This window comes from Colletotrichum abscissum, assembly GCF_030869225.1.
Source record: "Colletotrichum abscissum strain IMI 504890 chromosome Unknown Scaffold_3.1, whole genome shotgun sequence".
In the NCBI taxonomy this organism is placed as follows: domain Eukaryota; kingdom Fungi; phylum Ascomycota; class Sordariomycetes; order Glomerellales; family Glomerellaceae; genus Colletotrichum; species Colletotrichum abscissum.
This window is the reverse complement of record NW_026850209.1, coordinates 1,026,291-1,049,190: the sequence shown is the minus strand read 5'-3', so window position 1 is coordinate 1,049,190 and position 22,900 is coordinate 1,026,291. Positions and strand designations below refer to the sequence as shown.

At 52.4% G+C, this 22,900-nt stretch overlaps 5 protein-coding genes across 5 annotated transcripts; 2 read left to right on the top strand and 3 right to left on the bottom strand.

Moving 5' to 3' along the window:
* Positions 1-489: 489 nt before the first annotated feature.
* CABS01_01677 (SNF2 super family protein) lies at positions 490-8,239 on the bottom strand (the record flags this gene model as incomplete). Its single annotated transcript, XM_060535057.1, has 4 exons — positions 490-4,842; positions 4,948-6,907; positions 6,960-7,369; positions 7,457-8,239. 4 exons carry the CDS (start codon positions 8,237-8,239, stop codon positions 490-492), a joined length of 7,506 nt encoding a protein of 2,501 aa, XP_060398246.1.
* A 2,855-nt stretch (positions 8,240-11,094) lies between these two features.
* On the top strand, positions 11,095-12,208 carry CABS01_01676 (uncharacterized protein; the record flags this gene model as incomplete). Its single annotated transcript, XM_060535056.1, has 3 exons — positions 11,095-11,214; positions 11,284-11,527; positions 11,601-12,208. 3 exons carry the CDS (start codon positions 11,095-11,097, stop codon positions 12,206-12,208), a joined length of 972 nt encoding a protein of 323 aa, XP_060398245.1.
* A 587-nt stretch (positions 12,209-12,795) lies between these two features.
* CABS01_01675 (60S ribosomal protein L44) lies at positions 12,796-13,592 on the bottom strand (the record flags this gene model as incomplete). The annotated part of the gene is made up of 4 exons (XM_060535055.1): positions 12,796-12,835; positions 12,898-13,082; positions 13,176-13,267; positions 13,589-13,592. 4 exons carry the CDS (start codon positions 13,590-13,592, stop codon positions 12,796-12,798), a joined length of 321 nt encoding a protein of 106 aa, XP_060398244.1.
* Positions 13,593-15,152: 1,560 nt separating this feature from the next.
* CABS01_01674 (uncharacterized protein) lies at positions 15,153-16,019 on the bottom strand (the record flags this gene model as incomplete). The annotated part of the gene is made up of 1 exon (XM_060535054.1): positions 15,153-16,019. One exon carries the CDS (start codon positions 16,017-16,019, stop codon positions 15,153-15,155), a length of 867 nt encoding a protein of 288 aa, XP_060398243.1.
* A 1,174-nt stretch (positions 16,020-17,193) lies between these two features.
* On the top strand, positions 17,194-19,569 carry CABS01_01673 (uncharacterized protein; the record flags this gene model as incomplete). Its single annotated transcript, XM_060535053.1, has 2 exons — positions 17,194-17,606; positions 17,661-19,569. 2 exons carry the CDS (start codon positions 17,194-17,196, stop codon positions 19,567-19,569), a joined length of 2,322 nt encoding a protein of 773 aa, XP_060398242.1.
* Between the last annotated feature and the right edge of the window lie 3,331 nt (positions 19,570-22,900).

Sequence of the window (22,900 nt, the reverse complement as noted above, 5' to 3'; positions counted from 1 at the left end):
GATTTCACGTAGAGGCGGAAGGTCACGAGGGTATGAAACTTTACACAGTCGCCAAGTCATGCTGGGCAACTATTGCTGCTTGGCTCTCTCCATCACGCCCTCGATAGGCGATTGAGAATTACGTGGAACGTCGTTTTGGTGATCAAATGATCTTTAGATATTTTCTGTGCTACCTTGTCAAACTCGAGCCCTGCAAACAAACCAGATTCGTTCCCATCGTTCGATATCCGCCTCCCACCTTCGGCCGGTCCAAACGTGATGTACTCAAACAGCATTAAGAATCCCCTCCGAAAACAAGTTGCCAAACTTCCCTCTCCAGACCTCCCGTACCAAACCCCCCATTCCAAACCTCTCATTCCAAGTCCCTCTCCCAAACCTCCCGAACTGAGCGAACTCGGAAGTCATCGCCCTTGCCGAAACTTTGGCAACGTGAATGAGACATTTTCATCAGACTCTTGCAGTCGATGCGCCGCCATCCTGGGTTGCCATTCACTTCTCGTACTCCTCGAATTCCACGGAGCGCAGAAGCTTCTCCATCGATGCGGTCTCCAAGTATGGACGGAAATACAGAGGGAATCTCGGGTCCTTCTCTCCGTCCTCAGTGACCGGGATAGCAATGCGTCCTTCCTCACCGAAGTGGCGGATGCGGTTACCATGACGCTTGTTGAAGATATCAAATTCAAGCGTAGCCGGGGTGATGAAGTGATAGACGAAGACGGGACGCTTCTGTCCATATCGAATGAGACGTCCCTTGGCCTGTCTCATGTACATGTCGTAGCTGTCCGAGTCTGTATACAGAACTCCAGCAAACATGAGATGGTTCGCCTCGGTCAAATTTGTGCCAGCGGACTCCGAAGACATGAGACTCTGGATCAGAACGGCCTTTCCATGGTGCGCTTTGAATGCCTCAATCTGATTCGAGTCCTCATCGCCTCCGTCGGTCATGTAAACGCTAAAGCCGTTGTCGCTGCGAATGAGGTGGTCGTAGACCTCTTTCTTGATGCCCGCGTACGCAGCAAAGATCAGGACCTTCTCGTCATCAAGGACATTGTTGAACATGACGTTCTCCATGTCGGATACCTTGGCACTGGGAACGGCCGAAAGATCGTGCTGCAGGTTGGCGGGCGTGGCAAATATCTCGCTAGGGACAAATGATCCACGACTGAATGCCTTGCAGCTTTGCATGGGGCACATTTGACCACCAGCCTCAGTGAAAGCATCAAAGCAGTACTTGCAAAGCGAGTGACCGCATGCAATAGAATGAAACATGTCAGAATCGGCAGTAACGCGATCACAGACGTTGCAGGTGGTGGACAGCGGGCTATGGCTTCCATGAAGAACATGGTTCAACTTCATCAGAAACATGCAGCGCCGCCATGCCTCCGTCGTGAGCTTGATGCCAGCCTGGACGCTTTGCACAACCAAGATGAAACTGTTCAAAGTCTCGTCAATGGCCTGTCCACGGGGTTTAATCGTCTTGCCCTTCTGTGGTCGGTGAGCTGGAATCTGAATGCCGAATTCATAGTCGTCTTTGGTGGCTTTTCCATCGAAATGCTTTTGAAGCTGAGCCGTCATGTCGCCGGTGTCCTTCAGTCCAATAGCCAAAGCCATTTCCTCGCGTTTATCCTGGCTGTCCTGCTCTTGGCGAATGAGGTCGATGAGAGCCTCTCGGTCATCGCTCTGGTCACCACCAGAGCCGACCCACCGGTTCTGCAAGCTGTCCAACTCACCATCGGACAAGTCGTGATCCGAGTCGAGAAGCCACCAATGGGCAGAATTGTATGTTCCAGGGCCACCCATCCACTCGGACCATAAGTTGCAGTCCCAATAGTTCTCTCGAGTAGGAATGTAATCTGGGCGGATCGAGTTTCGGTAGACGATCGCATCATGGAGATAGTTGATGAACGCACTATCATCAGAGTCGCCGTTGGTGTTCCTCATGAAATCGAAAATCTCCTCCATATGACCAAAGTAGGCATCTTTTTTAGCTTTTCCACTGCCTGTATCAGCATCGTTGCTGACCATATTCGCCAGGTACATCATTTTGTCGAAGAGAGATACCAGAATCCGGGTGCAACGGGAAAGGTGATCACCAGCTGCAGCAGACGCTTGGTTGCTGAGACGCTCCAGAGTCAGCTTCGCGTTAGGTTCTGTCCAACCCATGCCCTCGAATCCCTTTCGGCCGGAAGAAACGGACAACGAAGACAAGAGAACTAACGCGTTGACTGCATCCGACCAGATAGATTTTCCGGCAGCCTTGACCTTTGAACCGGCCCTCTGGGTCATTTCTTCGTTCAAGATGGTGCGAAGGAAAGTATCAAGACCACAGGGCATGCCATCGACGTCCCACTTTGCATCACGAAGAACCTGTTGTACAAGATTGTATACCAAGGCTTCTTGAGTGTTCATGGGAGTGAAGCAGGCGGCCTCGGTTATTTCCACTCCTGGAATCTCCATCTTGTTCTTCCGCAAGTAGTGAAGAAGGAATTGCTGTCCCTGATCATGGCGATCGGCCGCGAGCTGAGCGGACAAGGGCTCTGTGTAGCTGCGGAATGTTTCGGCGTCAGTCAGTTCGGATACCTTGGGCCCAGTCGTGGCATTGGGGAAGAATCCCGGCATTGATGGCGTCGGTCGCGCAACATGAACATTGAGCAACGCTCCAGTCTCGCAGATTTGACCGAGGTTGATGGTAGGCGGTGTACCTGAGAGGATCCATTTCGAGGACGCGACAGCGTTCTGGAAGAAGGTTGCAACGGATGTGTTCTCATACGAGAACTCATCAAAGACCACGCGGCGGTAAGTGTACATTTCAAGTACCTCGCCGTTCTGGAAGGCCTCCTTCACATCAATGGTGACGGCCGTCTTGGGCTTTGCTGCCTTGCCCTTCTTCTTTTTGGGTGTCGCCTTGGCGGTTTGCTGCGTCTTCCGATCGCTAGCTCCCACTATGTCGGCTGCGGCTTTCCGGACCCAATCATTGCTGATGGTGCGGCGGCCTTGGATTCTCGCCTCGACATGAGCATTGTTCGGGTTGTCAGGGTTGCTGTGGTCATAGGCGGCATGCTTGATGGTTTCAACCACTTCGTAATGCCAGTCCTGGGAGTCTCGGTTCGATCTCTTCTGACGGATCGATGGCATTTGGGCGATCGCAGCGAGCTTGTCAATGTTTTTCTCGGAAGACATCAGAGTGCTGCTGACAATGATGATGTCTGCTGCTTCCATGCTCTCCCGTGAGATATCAGTCGTTTTGGTGAGCACCAGGACTCTGAGCTGACGAACAAATCTCTTAGCTTCTTTGGCCCATTGCGACACAATATGGGGTGGCACGATGACCAAAGTGGCCTTGATGTGAATGAACGCCGTGGTTCCCAACCACTTGGAACGCTCTAGAATAGAAAACTCTGCATGCGATCGAGTCGTTGTATGATCAACAAGACCAAGTGTAACTATAGTCTTGCCGTAGCCGATGTCGTGTGCAAGGACACCTCCTCGGGCATAATTCTCAAGCTCGGCAACAGCACTTAAGCGCACGTTCACAGATGGAAGAACACGCTCCTCGAATTCCCTTTCAGTGAACGGTTCGTCTTGTTCGCGGTGCAGCATCCACTGACAAGCCTCGACTTGATCTTGTCGAAGCATCATTCCATTCTGCAGAAACCGGGGCGTCCGGAAGACGCCCTGAGGAGGATAGGAATCTGCCTGAACGGCGACCATGCTGTCCTTGAAGGGGGGCAATCCCTTCAGGCTGGGCTCGTGATAGCTCGTTTCCACACGGAAATTGCCACTTCCGCGAGTTGAGCGAACCATGGGCGACATGATGTCCTTGTCGACCGGGAAGTAACCATGCGCCCGGTGCGCCAGCGACGCTGGGTTTAGCAGAATTCTCATGCTCAGCACATTGTATTCGTCAGCTTCACTCAGCTCCAGTCGGGCCTGGATCTCAAGAGGAGCTGGTCGTCGCAACATAGCCTGCTCCGCTTGAGTCGCCACTGCCTCGTTCTCGATTCGTACAACGCTGCCATCCGCATCCCAGTGATGAAGAGCCTTTGGAGCGGTCGGCGAGCATTTGTAGCACGCATCACCAGAATCCAGCACGATGTCGCTAACTGTAAGAAGTCCAGCACATACTGAGGCCGGCAACTTGTTGATGGCAGAAGACGCCAGTGCCAATGCATCCTTGATGTCGTGCTGGGCAATCGTGAACCAGATATCGGACGAAGCTGCCATGCTGTTTGTACCAGAAGGGGGAGTCAACTGAGTGAGGAGCGACTTGACTGGAAAGTGCATGTCGGTCTTGTCCATTTTGATCATGATGGACGGGATCGAAGATTGACAGTCGATGTTCATGATAGCCTGCTCCTGCAAATCTTTGAGGCCAACATGTACGGCTGGATCACGCTCGTGGACGGTGATACCCAGGGCGGACGGCAGAGACGTGTACACGCCAGGCAACACGGCCGACACTATAGAGCCCGGAGGCTGTTCTTCTTGGTGCTTGAACCCTTTGGGGAAAACGCAGATGATATCTCGCACTTGATCCGGCTCAAGCTTTCTAGGGTTCTTCGTCAAGACCCATCGGTCGGTTCCGGCAGCTCCGTTACAATTCGTCTGGAGCATCATGTAGACGGGGCTGAGAGGATCGTGCTTGGTGAAGAGAAGCCCCAATGGGGTTGCGCACTTATCTGTAAAGTGGTAGTCCCCGTTGATGACATTCGTGATTTCGTTCACTAAATAGGGTGCAAGGCCGTTGACTTCAATAAGCTTCTGGGTGAAACCGTTCATCCTCCCATCGTTGGCGCGTTCTTGAACCAGATCCACGTTGATTTCGCATTGGACAAACAGCTTCTAGCTGTCTGCCATAGGAGTGAAATCCGCGTCATGGTCGGTGAGTACTGCTTTCAAGAGAGGCTGGCGAAGGTCGTAACCTAGAGCAGTCAATTGAATTGCCACTTCGCTGGCTGAGGTATCGTTCCGAATCGATGGGCGCCCGAATTCGATATAGACGGGTCTCAGATGCATGCTCCACGTAACGTCCTTTCCGGTGATGACAACGACGATGATTGACTTTTCGGATTCGTAAGTCACAGTCAGGTCGTCTCTGAACTTGAGGTCCGTCTGGTAGTAATGAACTCCGCCTGCGCACGTCTGGATTGCGCGATGTAAAGCCTCGAGGTGATCGCTGAACATCTGCTTGTCGAGTTCGTGGAGAATATCGACACTGTGAGCGGTATCGGTACCTGCCCAATCGATGTAGAGATGAGCTGGCAAAGCAGCAATCGCAAGCTCTTGAGCCAAACTTCTGCCGATTGACACCTCGTCGTCGATGGGGTTAGCCCTATCAAAGTTGTGGTCCGGATTTCCAGCACAGCTTTGGCAGCGCGTCTCATTGCAGTCCTTGCATCGCAGATAAACACCGGTATGTTGATGCTTGCGGAAGGCGTCGCAGCGACATTTCCGGCATCCATTGAGGCAGAGAGTGCAGAAAAACTCGACTGATCTATTGCCGTCCCAGCCGGAGGAGACGATCTCCTGCCAAGCCATCTTGTTGGGAGTAGTTTGCGAGGCAGAAAATGATCGATCGATTTCTTTTCCTTTTCTGCTGGCAGATGTGTGGGTTTTGCGTCCAAGAGAGGAGGGGTCCAGGGTAAGGAAAGAATCCAACAAATTGGAAGGTCCGGCCTCGTCAGTCGAGGTCTGATGAACGACGCTGCTAGGCAGCAGCGGGGTGGCTTGAGCGAGGCCCTGCAAGTGCCTGTTGCTTGCCTTCGTCTTGAACCTGAACTCGGCAATGAGGGCACAGAGGATAGCTGCACCGGCCACGGTGGTCGTCATGGCGTTTCCGGCAAGGTCCTTGAGCTGGTTTTCCCCCTCGACCGAAAGCGAGATGCGGTCAACGGGAATGCCCTGCACAGCGAGACACTCGAGTCCGAGGAGAGGACGGCCGTCGTACGAGATGAAGAGATCAGCTGAGGGAAGAACACACGGAATTACCCCCAGCCTTCCGCTCTGTCGATCCACGTTCTGTCCGACGTCAAGAATGAACATTTTGTGGGTGAAGTCGTACCCCTTCTTCTGTGCTCTCAGGTACTCGATGTCTAGGAGATCCTGCATTCGCCAAGTATAGACTGAGATGACGCCCTGCCAGGTGTCCTCGCGGGGCTGAACGTTGCCTCTGTCATCCATCCGAGTATACGGGTTCGACGTGCCGAGCTCTTCCTTTCGACGTGCCAACCTATGATCGGCAGCACAATGAACAGCCTCGACGTCCCTCTTCGGCTTCGAGAGCAGCGTTCGTTCCAACTGGAATCGAGTCTGAAGCACACGCGGATCAGACGGGGGAAGCAAGAACTTCTGGAGGTCAGGCGGATTCTTGAACCACTGCGTAATGTCCATGAGTTTGACCCATGTGTTGACGATATCCTCGGCCTTGTTTCCATAGTAGCGAGCATCCACCCCGAGCAGATATTTCCTCTGCCTCGTTTGAGGGACCAAAAAGTTCTTGGAGTCGACCTGGACATACCCCGCCACGTATCCGATGCTTGGCAGCCAGAAGTCCCTGAATTGGTCCCACGGAGCTCTTGTAACGTTCTCCAAGATGACGATTTTGGGCCGATGTGCGTGGGTGTACATGAGAATGGACAGGAAAGTTTTGGTTGACTCTCCCTTCTCATCTTTGATGCTCTCGAAGATTTGTTGAAGGCCATCGACAACTTGACTGGCCATCGGGTCGTCCTGTTGAATGGCTGAGATGCCCCTGCCCTTGAATCGCTCAAAAAGCTTGTTGAGACCAGAATTCTTCTTCTTGTCGTTCTTGGCGTAGTTCAGGCTCGAAAAGTCGACGCAAGAGCTTCCAGCAATGAGAATGTCGATTCCCAGAGGGATATCGGCCATGGCTCCGGAAGCCGTCATACTACATTACTGTCAGTACATGAGAGAACGCTGGTGAGGGCTGAAGAACTTACGCCTGAGTAGCTCCGGGCATGCCAACGTCGACGACATTGCGAAAGATCGGGCCTGAAGGAGCTGCATTGCGACGAATGAAGGCTTGTTTGAACGGTTCGATCTCAACGCTGAAGACATGATTGCACTGAAGGAGTCCCGGATAGCCGCAGGCGGTGGCCGCTTCAACGAACTCGCGTAGAGCCAGGATGGGACCATCCGTGCCGGAGCACATGGTCGCAATCCTGAACGACACGCCGCCGGCATCGAGGAGCTTTCTCAGACCGAGCTTCAATGCCTTGTCGAAGATGATTGGAAAGGCGTCGCGCGGGCGGTTCACAGATCGCTCATCCATGACCAGAACAGGCACTGCTTGATCCATGGTGGGCTGAGGTGTGGAATTTGCTCCGGGTTCTGAATTCGCTGAAGTGGACTGAGATCCAGAAGGTGAATGGGTTGTAAAATTGAGTCCAGGTGTACAAGCTGCGCGACCCGAAATCACGTGAGTATGAGAACCCACGCGAGGCGAATACACCGACCGATATGCAGAACCCGACGGAGACTCAGCAGTCAAGCGAGAAGCCTTGGGGGCAAGGCTATCATATAGTCCCTGCGAGGTGGAGCCACCATGTTGGCCACCATAGTAATCTTCGACTGGAGGTCCGACTGGAACATAGGATGGAGAGCCTTGATTGAAGCCTTGACTGTGCATCAAGTCCTGGTTTTGTTGAACCATAGGGTCGTCATGGCGATCGTTATCCTGGCCGAAGGTCTGCTCAGATGGTATCAGGGGTACAATCTGTTGGCGCGTCCACTGATCCCCATTATCGTCGATGTACCTGTAAGTCGCGATGAGTTGGCCATTACTGTCGTAGTCTTGGCTGTTAAGAAACCATAAGCGGCCCTCGTCATCAGTGTAAAATTGCTCCATGGCGGCGTGGCCATTGCCGGGCCCATAGGCGAGGTCATTGCTGTTATTCTTGGCCTGTTCAGGTTCTGGGAGGACTGTCGGGCCCAAGCCCTGGTTGGCCGAACCGTTTGGAGAAGCGAGGGGAGGCAAAATCCCCTCGAAACTCGCGTGGAAGTCGATACTCAAAGCAAATGAGCCAGGGTCCCTAAGGTGAGCGTCAAGATCATCGAGGTCAGGGAGATCTTCGAGAAAACCACCGACAACCTGACGGCTCCCTTGTTGTGGATGTTCATCCTTAGGCCATCCTTCGTCGGGATTGGGGCCAAGAATATTCGCGGGATCGGGATCCGGGAGAGGATTTCCCTGCTCATCTTGGCCAAAGGGGAAATCCATACTTGCGAAAGAGCAATGAGCTGACAACAGAGACGTCTGCCACAGGAGGTTTTTTCGAGGTGGTCAAAGAAAAAAAGGGGAAGTCTGGGTAGAGCGGTCAAGTGAGGTATGTACCAACGACGAGATACAGCCAAAACACCCCCAAAATCAGCAGAGTTTGATGATCTCTGAGGGCTTCTGATGATGTTGATGATGAAACAAAAGGAAGAAGAACTTGGTCTGGTTTGGTGTGTGGCAGAAGCTGGCAAAGCGATGAAGCTCAGTAAGAGTGATGAGAGTGTTGAGAAGAGGGAAGAAGAGAGGTAAGTGGAAAGTGGAAAAGTTTTGGGGGGTTTTCCAGGCTCAAGGTGGATGGAAGAATCTTTGTGGGAGGTCCCACGAAAAGTCATGTGCTCCCGCCTTCAGAGCGGAGAAGAGGGTTAGACTCAAGAAGGCGGGTGCCCTCGACGTTTGAAGCTATTCGGGGCGAGAGCTATCTCCTGAGGACGTCTTACAAGGCGGGTGCCCCTGAGGAGGGAGACGGGAACATTGTGTGAGAGGCCCCGCAAAAGGGCATTGAGAGTTGGCCTCTTCTCGTGATGAGAGGAACTTGCGTGACAAGGCGGGTGCTCCCCGTCTTGATGGCTCTTTATGGCGAGAGCTATCACTTGATGGTTTCCTAACGAAGCCATGGCCTTTCAAGAGGAGCCCCTTGGTCATCTGTCCGTTACATTCTAGAGACAGGGCGTACTTTGAGTAAAGGACTATGAGCTCTGTCTCAAAGAAGAAGAGTCTTCTGCTCAAGAGGTGTGGGCAATTGATTATCTATGTATCTTTTGCTGAGTATCACCAGAATGGATGTGGCGAGAGACAGGGCACTGAGAATGATTCAAAATTGACGTCAAGTTCAGATAGACTGTGCTTAACCTTGGCAAGATATCCTTGCTCAGCAAAGACACTCTTGAGTCTTTGCAGTCTAGGCGAGTGCCCCTGAAAGGAAAATAAGTCGGTGCCTTTCAGCCAGGTCTTTCTCTACAACCTTTGGCCTGTCATAGATGTGTGATGTACTCTCAAGGCGAGAACTACTCGCAGAGACTTTCTGCTTGACAACCTGACAACGTTGAAGGGCAGAAAAAGAAGAAGAAGTTAAGAGGCTACTCTCTACACAGAATGAATAATCTCATTGTTGAAAGTGCGGTGACCAGAACTAAGACTGATGATATTGTTTTCAATACATGTCTGCAGGAATTTGTTGGTTCCGGTAGTCAGCGCATCTAAGGATGGGACCACTCAATATCCTCAGAGCAAAGTATTGATCATCATCTGAGCACTATTGAAGCTAATGAGGACGGATTCTCTCAAGAGGAGCTAGCATAGGGTGGTTGGGAGACTGAGACACTCGCTGAAGTGTCTCATCAGGGGGCAAGAGATTATCATCTTGGAAAGGCTCTTCCGAAACGGCAGGTCTTATATTTGCATGATACGCCCGACCTTCTCCTTGAGAGGACTACATCAATCCAAGACTTGGAGCTCACCAGATGACAGGAACAAGGTAGAAATGGGTGGTTCGACGTTGATGTTTGATTTGTACATTCCATCAGATGTTGGTAACGATGCGTGAGTAAACGAAAAGGATCACTTCGACCAGCAGGCCGATGGCAAGAGAAAGCTACGAGTATAGAGCCATATTGTATGCCACTTGCAAACGTAAGTAAACTGACCTATGTCGGCTCATGCTATATCCAGCTTTGAGACTGCTTATCATAGTGGCCATACTAATGGCCATGCGGAAAGAGTCACGGAAGGGACTGACTTCTTCCACAATAGCTGGGAAGACAAGAAACAACATTAGACACGGCGATAGTGCTTTGTAGAATTATCTAGCTGGAAACGATAACACGTATATCCAGCAAGGAAACGAGTGATGTCTCGTGGGAACAGCCATGCAGCAAGACATACATCTAATGAAGGAGACAGATGAGAAAATGGGGGGAAAGAGGCGTGGGAGTTATGATGTCTTCGTTCTGCACCAAAGTCGACTCGCATGCCCGTAATCCGGGCATGCCTAAGAAACGAACAGAAGTCCATATTTCGTAAATTCTAGTCGCTAAATTGGAAGGTAAAAGTAGAACAGAGAAAAGTGTATACATACACACTTGGAGTTCGGTCATCCAAGTCTTCGAATTTCGAAGGTCCGATACCATTCTCCTAGACTACTGCGCGTGTGCAAAAGCAAAAGCGTCCGGGACACTAGAGCTGCGGCCTGCAATGTTCTGCAGCAGTGATTGAGCACTTGCCCCGGCATGATTTATTATGATTTAGGCAAACGTGCAATCACGACTTGATTGTGTGAAGGTAATAACATGCTTCATGGTAAACTCGTCTGCAATTCAGAGGCCTGAAGTCAAAACAAGATGAGCCCCAGGGGCAACAGTATACCCGATTGGCCATGGCACCACGGGAGGATTCCATGTCATGTGACCCCGCGCAGAGCGTGTATAGCTTAGTCATTAAAAGCAGTCTCCGCCGGTGACCGACGGCACCCATCCGTCTCCCTGTCCGTGATTGGTTCGCGGCCGAGGTGCAGCTGAAGGGCGTATTGATTGGCGGTGACGGCGACCTCACTCTGAAGCTATCCAGGTTCGTCAACAGCTTTAGTCCTTATTTGACTCACCGGGACTCAATACGAAGTCCAGCCTTGGCGCTTGACCTATTCCGCTCACGTCCACTTTCCGTTCTCGCTCCGGTTCTCGTCGAAGCCTCGTTCCTCAGAGTACCTATATTCTCGTGTCTTTGTCTAGTATCTGCTCGAGATCTGAGGAAATATTCAAGTGACACTACACTCCAAAAAGACATTTTCTTCTCAGACTTTCGCCATGGGCTCTGAACTCATCTCAACCGATGCCAAGAACAAATTGGAAGATTTGTCTGGCATCACGATCCTGCCCGGTCAAAATCCATATGAAGCCTTCATTAAAGCTTGCAATGATAACCCAGTAAAGTCCAACATCCAATGCAAGCCTGTCAAAAGAAGCCTCCAAATCTGATGAGTGACAATTACGTAGGCGGAGATCCAGGCTCTCTACCAAGCCCACAGAACGAAGAGAAATGAGCAGCAGAGGCAAAAGTTCATTGCTCCCGACTTCAAGGAGCTCATCATTGACCCTTTTCTTCTGAGATTGGAAAACCCGGAGATGGAACCGGGTTTCCAGGACCCTCGTAACTGCTTGGTCTTTTGGGCCCGGCCGCCAGATCACATTGTGCAACTCTCGGCTTATCTGCAGTCTTTGCTTAAGAAAGCGGCACCGAGTGAGACCCCTAAACAGTGCAACTATGAAGAGTCATCAGAGACCCCCTTGACTAACACGGGAACCTTCAAAAGGTATCTGGCTCATGCCCCAACACCGAATGCACCTTACAACTCTCGAGGTGACGCACTCCAAGACGCCCGAAGAAATCATCACTCTCACGGATAACATGCGCTCGGCGATCCCCTACATCACGGACTACACCTACTCTCACAGGTCCCGTCTCGTAAGACCCATGATCTCCTACGACCTCTCCGCCTTCGCCGTCTCCTTCCTCCCGGCCTCTGGCGAGCCGCCCTTGAGCCCTCGCCCGGCGCCGACCGCCCAGCAACAGGCCATCGTGCAGGGGGACGATTACTCATACCACCACCTTCGCCGCGACATCTTCACCCTCGCGCAGTCGACGGGCGTGCAGATTGAGTCGAGGTACCAGGTGCCGAGCGCGCACATCACGCTTGGTCGGTACCTTACGGAGAAGGACCACGATACGCCCGAGGCGAGGCAGAAGTGGGTTGAGGCCATTGACGAGATCAACGCGTGGCTTGAGAAGGAGGTCTGGGACCGTCCGGGTGCCGAATGGATTGGAGAGTGGGTTGTTGGGCAGGAAAGGGGTTTGGATGCTCGTAATGGGCAGCTGTGGTACGGAGGCGGGAGGACGATCAAGCTAGGGGAGGGCTTCTGAGACGGAAACCTGGCTGGGCGCCTCGGCGCCTGGGCGTGTTGCAGAATCGAACTCAAGCTCTAGATGAGGGATAGACGGAATGGCAGAGCTGACGCGGCGGATCTAATTCACATTGGACAAATAGATGGGATGGGAGTTGAACATGATAACGTTATTTCGTGACTCAGTTATGTGATTGACCGGTTGAGCCTCATAGAAGGCATCTATCTTCTAGCGACCACAGATTCGGGAGCCTGGGCATGTCTCAACAGGGACAAGTTCATCCCACCTCGAGTGTGATCACCACCCTCAGGACAAACCGTTTGTCGAGTTCCCACGCATCCCGCATTTTCTCTTGTCACTTTTTTTTCTTTTCGGTTGTGTGGTCTCTCTAAGCGCGCGAAAGCAGGTGAAGGATGAGGAGGGGAGGGAAGCTGGATGAATTGCTTTTGGTATCCGTTCGCAAGCAAGGGCTTTTATTTGTTCCCTATGTAGAGTTCCTCAAATGAGAACTGGTAACCCTCTTCGCCGCCATTGTTCCAGCCTGATGATGATCCGTGTGCCGTGAAAGGAGCCATAAAAGTCGGTCGACCGAAAACACAATGCGTTTAGAAAACGAGGGCAGCACCCTTGGTCTTCTTGTCACCACTACGAGGGTTGTCAGTATATGATTCGAGGCCGCGTCCATTAGATAGGGGATGATATCATACCCCAACTCGAAGTGCTTGCAGCGCTTCAGGGCGAGCTGGAGCTTGGTCTTGCACTTGATGCACTCCAACCGCAGGACAACCTTCTTGGTGGTCTTAGCCTTCTTGTGGAAGACAGGCTTGGTCTGACCACCATAACCGGACTGCTTTCGGTCGTAACGTCTCTTTCCCTGCGCGAACAGCGAGGCCTACATCAAACAATCATTTAGTGAACCGTCCGGATCGTGTGTCGTGAGTGCGTCGCTAGGAGTCGGTCGTCGCGCGCGTGTCGTTAGACATACCTTGCCGGCCTTGTACTGGGTGACCTTGTGCTGGGTGTGCTTGCGGCACTCCTTGCCCTTGCAGTAGGTCATACGCGTCTTGGGAATGTTCACTGCACCCAGGGTCAGCCTCCAACATCCATCGTCAGGACCACACGTCCATCTCGCGAAATTCATGTGCCATTGCCGCAGCCGGGTCGATCCCTTTCGAGCCTACATCCTCTCCGTCGAACGCTATCGTGGTGTCGGCTGTCGTTTGATTTTCGTGTCGATATTCGTGCGTCATTCCCCCCGTTCCCAATCGTCTTTGTCGATCGCAAATCGGCGGCAACGCAACGGTCGGCGAGGTCGGCAATCCTTCTCTTCTGAAATCAAATCCGGCTGCTGGCAACAACACCCAAATAGCATAACAATTCATTCCAATAAAGACTTACCCATCTTGGCGGCTGTTTGTCGATTTCGCTTGCCGGAGTGTCGTGACGATGAAATTGTCGGGGCCGGCGGGGGGAAGTGAAATTCAGTCGTTTTGCTGAAAATGTCGCTTGTGTGCGGGTAGGGCAGGTGCACGCTAAGCAATTTCCGCTTACAAGACGGGTGTGGCTGAGGCGATGTTCAGCCTCAATTCCATGCGATCGGGCTGTCGCACGTGACTTAGGTCGAATCATGAGGCTGGAGCTGCTCCCGGCTGGCCCCAGCTGGCTGGCCTCAACGGGAACTTGTTCAGATTCCTGGCCCACAAGTTCCTCTCTCCATGTAAGGTACTTACCTATGCCGGGCCTTTCATTGACGGACATAAGTCCTGCAGGTTACAGCTACCAACTAAGGTTCACCAAACCTTCGATTGACCTGGCTAGAACGAGCCTTTCGTACCTGTCGAGCCTATTTACTTCACGAGGACGCGCCTGGCCGATGCCTAAGAAGTTTCTACGTTGTTTCCCGTCTGGATCTCCCTGGCTATTGGCGCTTGACACTTCCGTCTTCGCTCCTCGCGTTTCCCCCATAACCTTGTGGTGAAAAATCGACGAACCGTCCAAACACCGAAACACACGCCGTTCAGATCTAGGGCGAGCGTCGTGATCTTGGTCAATCCATCGCGCGTCAGGATAGTGTTTCCATGATAGACACGCAATCCTCTGTTTCGATCTCGCCCTATCTGGAAAGTCCCAACTCACTTTGCGACTCGGACGAGTCATGGCCGGCGAGGACAGACAATCAGACCTTCAACAGACTCACGAAGACCAGCGCCGGGACCTGGCCTATGCCCTCTTCCCTTCTTCGACTCGACAACCTTCCCGCCTTCTTCCCCTCCAACCTGAACTTCCTCACAACTCTCGCCCGTCCGCCCTCCCGAGGCTTTCTAACAATTTCAGCTGACAGACGATGTCATCGCACCATCGCAGATATACCCCCGCTGTCACTGGCACCCGCGGCCGGAACTGACGTCACTAATAACCCAGCCTTTATTTTCCATTAATCCCAGCTTGGACCTTGCAAGGCGTTCTATTCGAAGCTCAAAGGGAGGCAGTTTCGGAAAAACTCTACCATCAATCAGTGACGCGATGCCTCTATTATACGGCTCCCATAGGCCCAGGTGTCACTTGCCTAGCATGACGCATATTGAACACTATCCATGAGGCTCGGGAATTATCATTGTGGTTTAATCCAAACGAAACTGGTATGCCTATTCAGGCTTCCTGGTCCACGCGAAAGAAGGTGAGTTTAATTGCTTCACGACGAACACTTGACCTGGGAGAGCTCGGTCGAAACCTATGATGGCATCCCGTTGATGATGGCGGGCCCCTAGTCTCGATGACTAGCCCGAATTGGATGCTAGAAGCCCGTCCGTCACCCTTCACGGCCTCCAAGTTTAAAGAACATCAATCAATTTGACGGGCGGCAGGGCGACAGATTAACGGCTTGGGCACACTATGGCCAACCTACTGTTCTTGAGTACTTCTAAATCTGTTGTCGACTGCTCAAGCCGTGGTTCTCATGCCATTACTTGGGGCAAATATGATGGCTCAGATTGTTATTGATCATCAGCTGCTGCAGGGGCGATTCTTTGTCAGTGCTTTCAATCCTCGCCAACGAGGAACGCATAGACCTCGAGATGGCAATACTACTCTTGCAAATAGAAGCACAGGGTCCAGCGGAAGCCAAGACAGCTGAACAGCCGGAGTGCATACGGATGAAACTTCCACGGGAATGAAGTAGAGAGCCTCTTGGTGTTCTCACCGTATAGTTCAGGATCGGATTGCGGGCCAACAGGTCACGCATTCCCACCACCTTACAACAATGGTGACCGGACGAAATAAGATCGAATTGAAGCGAGACCCGACTGAAAGGGCGTAGGCGTCCGCCTTGCCTGAGCCCGAAGCTAATTGTGCCGGTATATACACTTTGAGTGGGCGAGACTACGTTCGGCTCACCGTCAGATGGCTTTCCGGTGGCGTTCATTACGACGACGACGTACCAGAGAACGAAGATGGGATTCTTAGGATTTGGACCATACGAGACCACACCGATACAACTACGGACCATGGCCTTCCTGATTCGGTCTGCCAGAAATACAACGCCAACAAAACAAGAGCCGCAACAGGAACTGGACGATTTGAAGGGTTGTGGCGCCCCAAAACAGCCCACTCCATCCGCGGACGGCAAAATTGTAGTGCTACAGAGCGGATGGAATGGAACGAACAGGGCTGGAGCGACGAACCACGCCGTCCCAGCGCCGGTTTTCCGCACCCCCAGAAGAAGCCCAGTGCCGGTCTTTTTTTCTTGGAGTTTTCCCCCAATTCGCTTGCCCTCCGTCTTTAACTTGACAAATTGCACCACCAAACTCGCAACGTGGGTTGAGCTTGGCATGAAACGTCGCCCAACGCCGCAACGTCGACGGTTTCAGATGCAGCAGCTCCCGTGCGCTCCAACCACGTTCCTTGCATGTCCACACCTTAATCGACGCCCCGATTCACGTCCCGGTTGCTTTCTTTAGCAACAAGCTACAGCCACCCTCCCTGTTCTTGGGTGCCGTGTCGCGAGCAGAGTGGGAGAGGAACCAAGTTAACCAACGGTAGTTCTTGGTCCTATACCAGATGGATCTACGCATAAGCCAGGTTTGCCAGGGCCCCACAAGGGACGCGCAACCCCTTCTCACACTCTCGAGTCTCTCTTCCTCCTTCCTCTACCATCGAGGCGCTGATCCCATACGCTCTGATACAGCTCCGCGAAGGCTGTCTTGCCTGTGCTGCAGATTCGTCCGTCCAGCTGGCGTCCCGGCTGTGGCGGGTATCCGAAGGATCATCACCAAGGTCCTTATTTTTCGGATATCGGAACGCGATGGGTCTGGAATACCACCAAGCTCTCGTATGGTCTCAGTAAGGCCGGTATGGGCGATGAGGTTGGGTCCAACTCCTGAATACGGGACCTGCCAAGCTCATTCAATCCAAACGATACGATGATGGGCTTGGAAGCTGGGGAAGGGATGGAAGAAGCACTTCTTCCGCAACAACTTGAGGCTCATTGGCCCCTTGTCCCCGGCTTGGCGGCTCAAGGCAAACCCTTGCTCGCTCCCCGCGACGTTGGGAGCTGAGACAGTCTGGCGTGGGAATGGTGGACAGTCAAGTCAGAGCCAAAGAGGCAAGGAGGCTCGGCAGTCCCCGAACCCTGGACATCCCAACTCAGGCCGACTGCTTGCCTCTCTCTCCGCAGATCAGCCCGGTCAACCACCCCCCCGCTGCCGACTTGTCGGTCCCATCTGCTCGCTCTGTTGCATGATATGTGAGTTTTTGTGTCTTCTATACGTCCAACACTCTGTGCAGGGAGTTGGCTTGTTTGAAAAGTAAGGTCTGAGCCGGTGTCTGGACATGGAAGCAAAAACGTCACTCGCACAATTTTGTTCCCTTCTTTATAGTATTAACCTTCGCTACTCCCCTTCCCTCGCACTCCTTCTTGCATTCGATCTTTTTTTTCTGCTAGGCCAAGTTTCCATCACCAGATGTTTTTGTGATACCCAATTACCCAACTACTCACTCCGGCAATCATGGAGCGAGCACACTCTCTACTCACCAGCACGACACGATCCATCAGCAGCAGCCGGTCCAGCACCCGTTCATCCCGCTCAAACTCATTATTTCAGTCAACCCCAGGACAGGAGAAGGGGGAGTTCTTTCTCCCCGCGCCAGCCACTACGATCCCACAACCGAAACTCCGGGTGCGCGCGATACTAGGCCATTGCCTGTATCGCAGGGTTGTGATATGGACGGTGACAATTTCTATGCTGATCGCGCTCGCGTACCTGAATACGCCACTATACACCCGAGATGGAAAGATTCTAGGAGATGATTACAGAATAGGTGGAATGGGCGGTGACCCGAAGAAGCAGGGAAGGCCGGCGCCACCAGAGGAAGATCTCATTATCGACAGTGACATGCCGCCATGGCTCAAGTTCAAGCAGTGAGTGCCATGTCGATTTCTAAGAGTTGTGAGCAATCCGCTAATGCTATAAAGTCTCAATGGCTACTTCAATGGTCTGAAGTCCATCGTTCCCATTGCCAATCACACACCTGAATATCCCAACAACTCTTTTCCGGCACCCGTCACCACCGTGCCGATTTACCATGATACCCCTCCTACTCCCACCCCTTACGCAGCTCACCCAAACTACGCGTCTACTGAGTATCAGAAAGAATACCACCCTGTCAAGGAATGTTTTGTCGATGAGGAAGACAAGATCGCAGTCCCCGACATTTGGGCATTTGATGGTGTCCCCCAAAACCAGCCCGATCCGGCCATCGGCTCCCACACCGTGCTCGGCCTACGCAATGACGTTTGTTTCGATCGATTCGGCCGCTACGGCCCCTACGGACTTGGTTACGACATTCGCGAGGGAGGCACTTCTCAAGGTCAAGATACGGAACAAGAGGGAGCTGACATTGTTTGGACCAAGACTGGCAAGATCGATTACAGCCGTGTTGACTGGGGTGTCGCGCAAGATCGATGTATCGAACGCAACAGCGCCCGTTTCAACAATGGCACCAAGCAGAGCACGTACGACTCGATTTACAGTGAGCCCGAAACAAACGAGACCGGAGTCAAGCAGATTGATCGAATTGCCGTTGTCGTCCGCACCTACGTAGGATTCGAGTGGACACAGCTCGCCATTGTCAACTTCCGCGCGATGATCTCCGAGCTCTCCCTCAAGTCTGGTGGCGAGTACAGCGTTCATTTTCTTCTCCATGTGAAGGATAACGAGGCTGCCATCTGGTCGGACCCCTCAGTAGTGCAGAGTATCCTCGATGCCAACGTTCCCACCGAATTCCACTCGCTCTGTACTCTATGGTCGGAGGCCGAGATGAAGCTTTATTACCCGGGTCACTTCGCCGACGCCATTGAGAATCCCTCGAATGGAGACATTCACGGAGTTTACCGCAGCGCCCAGATGCCCCTCCAGGTCTTCGCCCTTCAGCACCCGGAATACGCCCACTTCTGGAACTGGGAGATGGATATGCGCTACATTGGCTCATACTACGAATTGCTCGACCGCCTGGGGTCCTGGGCTAAGCAACAGACTCGCACCCTTCTCTGGGAGCGATCATCCAAGTACTACATCCCCGCCGAGCACGGTTCATGGAACGAATTCGCCAGTGTCGTCGAGAGAGAGCTCAACGCATCTGGCCGCCGCGCCATCCTGGGCCCCCAAATTTTCCCCGGTCGCATGTCGCTGAAGAGTGAGGAGGCTGGCCATTCCATTCTGCCCGCTTCCTGCGCCCGCGGTGGCAACCCCGACGAGTGTGGTGTTGGTGAGGAAGCCGACCTCATTACATTGAATCCCCTCTTCGACGCCGACGAATCCGGCTGGGTTTTCGCCAAGGATGTCACTGGCTACGAAATGGTCTTTGCTCCGCCACCACGCCGATGCTCCATTGTCACAGCTTCACGACTATCTCGCCGACTCTTGGCCGCCATGCATGAGGAGATGTGGCGTCTGCACCACAGCATGTTCTCGGAAATGTTCCCCGCCAGCATGGCTCTCCACCACGGCTTCAAGGCGGCTTACGCACCTCACCCAGTATTTCTGGATAGAGCATGGTACCCCTTTAACACCATCGAGAAGGCCTTCAACGGCGGCCGCGATGGCACTACAGGAGGTCACGGCAGCCCCTTTGACCTCAAGAACGAGCACAACCACAAGGGTACCAGCTGGTACTACAACTCAGAGTTTGCCGGACTCCTCTGGCGCCGATGGCTCGGTTACCCCCAGATGGACGGCCGTGGCGGTAACGGCGGCCGTGCCGGCGAGGGCACATTACGCGGAGGCCAAGATGAAGAGTCTCACAAGGACAGCTCTGGTCGCTTGTGCATGCGCAGCATGCTGCTGCACCCGATCAAGTGGGAGAACCCGATTGAGCGAAATTAAAGCGCGCCTTGGAATTTTTGATATTGTTATCAGGCATTGAACTGTCGATGAAAGTTTTGCCGTCATCGAGATGACAAGCGGAAAGCGTATTGCAATGCCGTAAGGTTCTCTTTGGCCCTGGCTTGCAAAAGTTTGTTTCTTCATGTTGTTACACTCACCCCTTTTCTTTTGCATTTACAAACAACCTGGCTACATAGAGTGTACATATCGAGAGAGACTACGACGACACAGTACGGATTGGGAGGTTATACCAGCCGGGGGATTTTACGGTTCACAACCCACACAAAGCGTTTGATTCTTCTTTGCAAGATGAGAAACAGGATCGTCATTCCGCGGGAGAGAAACAACACACTACGCAAAAAGAGCGCTGGCAAAGGTTTCGTGGACGAAAGTGTCGAATGAACAAAAACATCTTTTTTGTATATAGAGCGCAAAATCATCGCTCTTGTTCAACATTTTCAGAGCAGTGTTCTAAACAAGGACTCACACATTCACATACTCAAACTCTTGAGGATGGCGAGATATTGCGACGGCGTCTGGGGTAAATTGGATGAGCTTGGGGCCAGGGATCTAGGTTTTGGTGTTATATGGGCAGATAGCGAATGTGTCAGTCAGCGACTGAGTGGCAAAAAGAGAACACTTTATTCCACACAAAACTCATGAACCACCCACTCGATGTGCTTTGAACCGCCTCATTAAGAACAGCTATATAGCCGAGAAACGTCGATATTCATCAGCATGAGATTCATAGCGTAGCATGAGTGAGGCTCCCCATGGAGTTGACTAATTAGTTCGACGAGGCGTTCGTCGCAAAGGCGGAAAATGACATAATGGCCTGGTTCGTGAGCCTCGCATTTCGAGCAAAAAGGAAGAGGGAACTCGAGTTTGCCCCGGATTCACAGTGCATGCCATGACTCTCCCGACCCCTCCATCTTCTCCGCGTAACTCCTCCGATCACCTCGCACTTCCGCCCTTTCTCCAGGTCTAGAACGCCACCTATCCGTGTTGTGGGTAGGGCCGACCCCGGCGAGGCCCCCTCTGTCACATGGCAGAAACTAGGTATTGCCCGTGGAGAAAGAACGACGAAAGACGGCTCGCCGTTGTGTTCCATAGAAACGCCCCGAAATACGGACTGCAATCACTGGTGGTTTATTCATACCGGTGACTGGAACTGGTATACGAGCTCTAGATGGCAGCTTTTCGCCGGTGGGAGAAGCCTTTGGTATTAAGTTGGGGGCCGCAGCGGCCGCGCGCGCGGCTCTGGGGCGGGAGGTGGAGGTGGAGTCGAAGTGGGAGTGGGAGGAGAGGAGGAAGGGCCCAGAGAAAACCAGGCACTCGACTCAGGTCCAGGGCAAGGTGAGGTCTAAGAAAGTATATTGAAGCATCCTTGAGGAATGGTTACAGAGCGGCCATACCTTGTCACATACCGGCCCGATGGGGGGGGGCCAGCGAGAGGGAGTCCGCGCGAAGCGGGAAACCCGGGTGATAGTATAGCATTGAAGACGCGGCCTCCACCTCTTCCTCTCTCTCCACTCCTTCTCTTCGTCTACGGTCTTGGATGAGACCTGGGAAGAATAAAGATCCAAGGTCGGTGTCTCCGGATGAACCGAACGTCGGTCGTTTCTGTTCTCGCTTTCGGGATGAGGTAAGCGGGCTCGACGCATGGGCTCATGTTGGATCTCTTGGCGAAAGCCCCTCTGTGGTAGGTGTTCCAGAGAGATGAAGCGTGAAGGAAAAGCCGCGGCTTTCGGGGCTATTCTCCTCGGTGATATTAGGTGGTGCGATGGTGTGGTATACGTCTAATTGTAAACACGAGGTGGGGAATCGCTGCGGTCTATCTGGTGCTGTACCTGATGGTACCTAGATCCTCGGACTATTGGTGGCCTTGGAAAAAATGTCAGATATACCGGATATCTTATTTCGTCCAAACATGGCGCGAGTCTATTTTCGAGTGCTTTCTACTCGCCACCAAAGTTGGCCATCGGTACGGATAGATGAGCTCCTCTCGCCAAGCCAGGAACATATCGAAATTAGTGAGATAACGGGATTGAGTTCTAGACTAATTCGCAGCCACGCGGGTACTTTTTATCGCATCGGTGTATCTGGGACCTCGGCAGATGGTGGTGTAGACGAAAAATGGAAAGTCTGAATCTCACTAAGCACACTTCGGGTCAAATGGGATACGAGTGGAGAAAGTCGACCTGAACGTCAATGAAGCCAACAGGGCGGAACCGGCGGAATGGTAGGTCTTGCGCGGCATGTTTACGGAGACTAGGGCTGCGATAGCTGAAGATTATTTGATTATGAACGCGCCATCTGGCATCCATAGCCAAAGACATGGTGTAACATGGCTTGGTCCGGAAGATGACGAATATCGAGGAGATGTCGTATGTATCCGGGTCCGAGAAGTACGGGACTCCGCGCCATACTTCGGGCCGGTGACCAATGCCGACAGATAACTGAAGCGGACTTTCGGTCAACGTCGTTGTTCCTATATGGTGGGAGCTTAGTCACAGGTCCTTTATTCGACTTTATGTCAGTCTGTATAACAGACTGGACGCAGCGATGTTGCTCACTGATGTCCTGACTGGTAATTGAGGCAGGCTTTCTTCCATTGGTGAGATAAGTCTGAGTGGTGCTTGAATGCCTTTCAGCATGCTCGTACTCTCCAAGTGTTTATGAACCTGTTAGGCCTGTAGCTTTTTGCCAAAAGTAAACCTAACAGCAACACGTATTCGGAGATGATATGTCAATTGGGTTCTGTCAATTAAGACACCGCGTACTTGTGACGTTCGGCAGTGTGGTATCCAATTTTTCACTCCAATGTCCTAAAACTATAGGAGATAGACATTAGGCATTGTCTTGACGCCGCAAAGAGTTACAGGGAGTACATGGTTTATGGATAGACACACAAACGACACCGCACGGATCGATCGAGACAGGCCTGATGAGTATAAATACTTGCTAAAAGTCGAATGAAGCTAATCGCCACAATTACACCGCAAGGGATACGAAGCTCTTGATTGAGGGATCTGCACTCCCCCAAGATGTGAAGACTGTGGGCCAAATGCCTTTCTGTCTTCAGCAAGATTGTGTCTCTACCACCGAAGATATCACCACACTCTGCCTCTTCAACCTGTTTTCCCTAACGTATTCTCCATGTGAATTACCTCAGAAGCCCAGGAAGATGGTAAGATGCGTGGTGTTGATAAAGAAAAAGGGTTGAGTGGAGGACATACTTACAATTCGAACGAGCCGTCTTGGCCGGAATGTTCGTTCAGTGAGTCGCGGCCAAACTTGAGGACGCTGCTCCCAAGCAAGCCAAAAAGCC